This window comes from Hibiscus syriacus, unplaced genomic scaffold (assembly GCF_006381635.1).
Source record: "Hibiscus syriacus cultivar Baekdansim isolate YM2019G1 unplaced genomic scaffold, ASM638163v2 tig00116989_pilon, whole genome shotgun sequence".
Lineage (NCBI taxonomy): Eukaryota > Viridiplantae > Streptophyta > Magnoliopsida > Malvales > Malvaceae > Hibiscus > Hibiscus syriacus.
Window position 1 is genome coordinate 174285 of NW_024063508.1, and position 2064 is coordinate 176348.

The 2064-nt window shown below is 38.3% G+C and overlaps 1 protein-coding gene across 1 annotated transcript; it reads left to right on the forward strand.

Moving 5' to 3' along the window:
• Nucleotides 1-419: 419 nt before the first annotated feature.
• On the forward strand, nucleotides 420-1048 carry LOC120193202. Its single transcript, XM_039195768.1, has one exon. It carries the CDS (start codon nucleotides 458-460, stop codon nucleotides 1046-1048), a length of 591 nt encoding a protein of 196 aa, XP_039051699.1. The 5' UTR covers nucleotides 420-457.
• The last annotated feature ends 1016 nt before the right edge of the window (nucleotides 1049-2064 follow it).

A 2064-nucleotide genomic window follows, 5' to 3' on the forward strand; every position in this document is an offset into this window, starting at 1 on the left:
CCGTAAATACCTTCATTCTTCCCAATTACTTTGGCTACACAGGATCCCAACTTGATGTTAGCGGTGTTTTAAATAAATTGACTATTGCTCTCTATATACACCTATTTTTATCCGAGTCTACAAAAATATTATAATATATTATTATTATTATTATTATTTTTATTAATTTATATATTATAATTATTTTTCGGGCCCACCATTTCCGTTGACATTTTCTCACGAACAAACTACCCACTCCATTGCTTTCCCCTTCCATCGTGCCCGCCACCCCCCTAACTAAAAAACAAATCTCATTTTCTTTCTGCTTTTTAAGGGGGCCACCAGAAATTAAAGGGGAAAAAAGCAAAAACTGGAGGGGGTGGCAGCTGAACAGAACCCTATCCATCCTCTTCTACTCGAGGCCAAGCCAAGCAAGCCCTAGAAAAAATTCTCTCTTCCAAATATTTAAAGCAGTGCAATGTCTGGTCGAGATTCGGACTCTAGACGACACCATCCTAGGCTCGACTATGAACCCAGTCCTAAGAGGTCTAGGAGAGATGGGAAGCCTCAGACCGAAAGAGTTGTGTCCAACACTGATGTCGGAGACAAACCCGATCGTGATGAGAAACAGCTCCGTCGGTTGCAAGATGACGTACCCCTTGAAGCGGCGTCGACAGCTCCTGATTCTTCAAAGATTGGAAGTGCAATTGTGAGCGAGGAATCTGATCGGAAAAACGATAGGCACCACGAAGGAACTAAACATTCTTCTGATCCAACTGACTTGCCCTGCTCGGGATCCTATTTTCAGCATGATGAACGTCGTTGTGCCGCACAAGATGGTCAAAGTTATGGTCGGAGAGCGGCTTATGAGCGTAGCGATCGTAGATGGAGGAGGAGGCAGTGTAGGAAGCTCATAAACTTTCCCTTTGGTTTCTTTCGTCTAAGCGGTGAGCATTGTTCTATCTGTTCCTCCATTTTCTTGTTCTTACTTTTTAAAATTTTTGTTTATAGCTACTGTTTTGATGCTGATATTCTGTTGGTCGGATTGGATTATTTTAGTGCGATATGAAGTTGTGAAACATAATGATTTTTTTCCTTGAAAATTATTTTTCATTTTGATCAATCTTCTTTTACTTTATACTCGGCTCGTTAGCGGTGCACTTAGTTCTTGGCTTGATTAATCAAGCTGATTGAAGCTGTGGTTGTGCTGTCGTTGTTCATCTCCTCCATTTTATTTTCCGTCATAACGACATCTAGTGACGGGTTGGTTAGAATCGGGCTGAAAAAGCTGAAATTCGATCCGAACAATCGGCTTGCTTCCTGACTTGAATCCAAGGATCGAGAGGCTCTCATAGCATCTATGAAAAAGCATCGCTTCCGTAACTATCTTGGAGACTCGGAGGATGTGGATATTGTTGCCTTGAACTACATGGATGCTCAGTACCATGTACAAGGCAAGTGAGTCAAAAACATATAAGAAGAATGGGAAATCTGCTGCTATTCACTATGGCACTGGTGCTATTTCTGGTTTCTTTAGTTATAACAATGTTCAAGTTGGAGATTTGGTTGTGAAAGATCAAGAATTTATTAAGGCTACTAAGGAGCCAGGTCTTACGTTTTTGGTGGCCAAATTTGATCGGATATTAGGACTTGGGTTTAAAAAATATTATTTCACCTTATTATTATTATTATTATTATTATTTTTATCTTAATTTTGTTTTTAACCTTATTTCTTAATTTAACCTTTTAAAATTCTTTCTTTCTGTTTAGCATTTATTTATTTTATTTTACAATCTAACATTTTATTTTATGACCCTTTTAGAGGAATTTCAACCAATCAAAGGTAAGTAATTCAAATAAAGTTTTTTTTTTAATTTTAATTTCAATTGTTCGCAATTAAGACAACCGACAAATTAAATGGTACCGAAAGGGCAATTCAAGGGTGTTAATCCTTCATTGATTGTAACCGACTCCCGAATCCGACATATTTCTGGTAAAACGCAGATCAGGTAAGATGGTGTCCGATCAACCTAAAATTTGTGTTTAAAATGATCGGTGGCGGCTCTAATGATTTTAAGTCGAAGC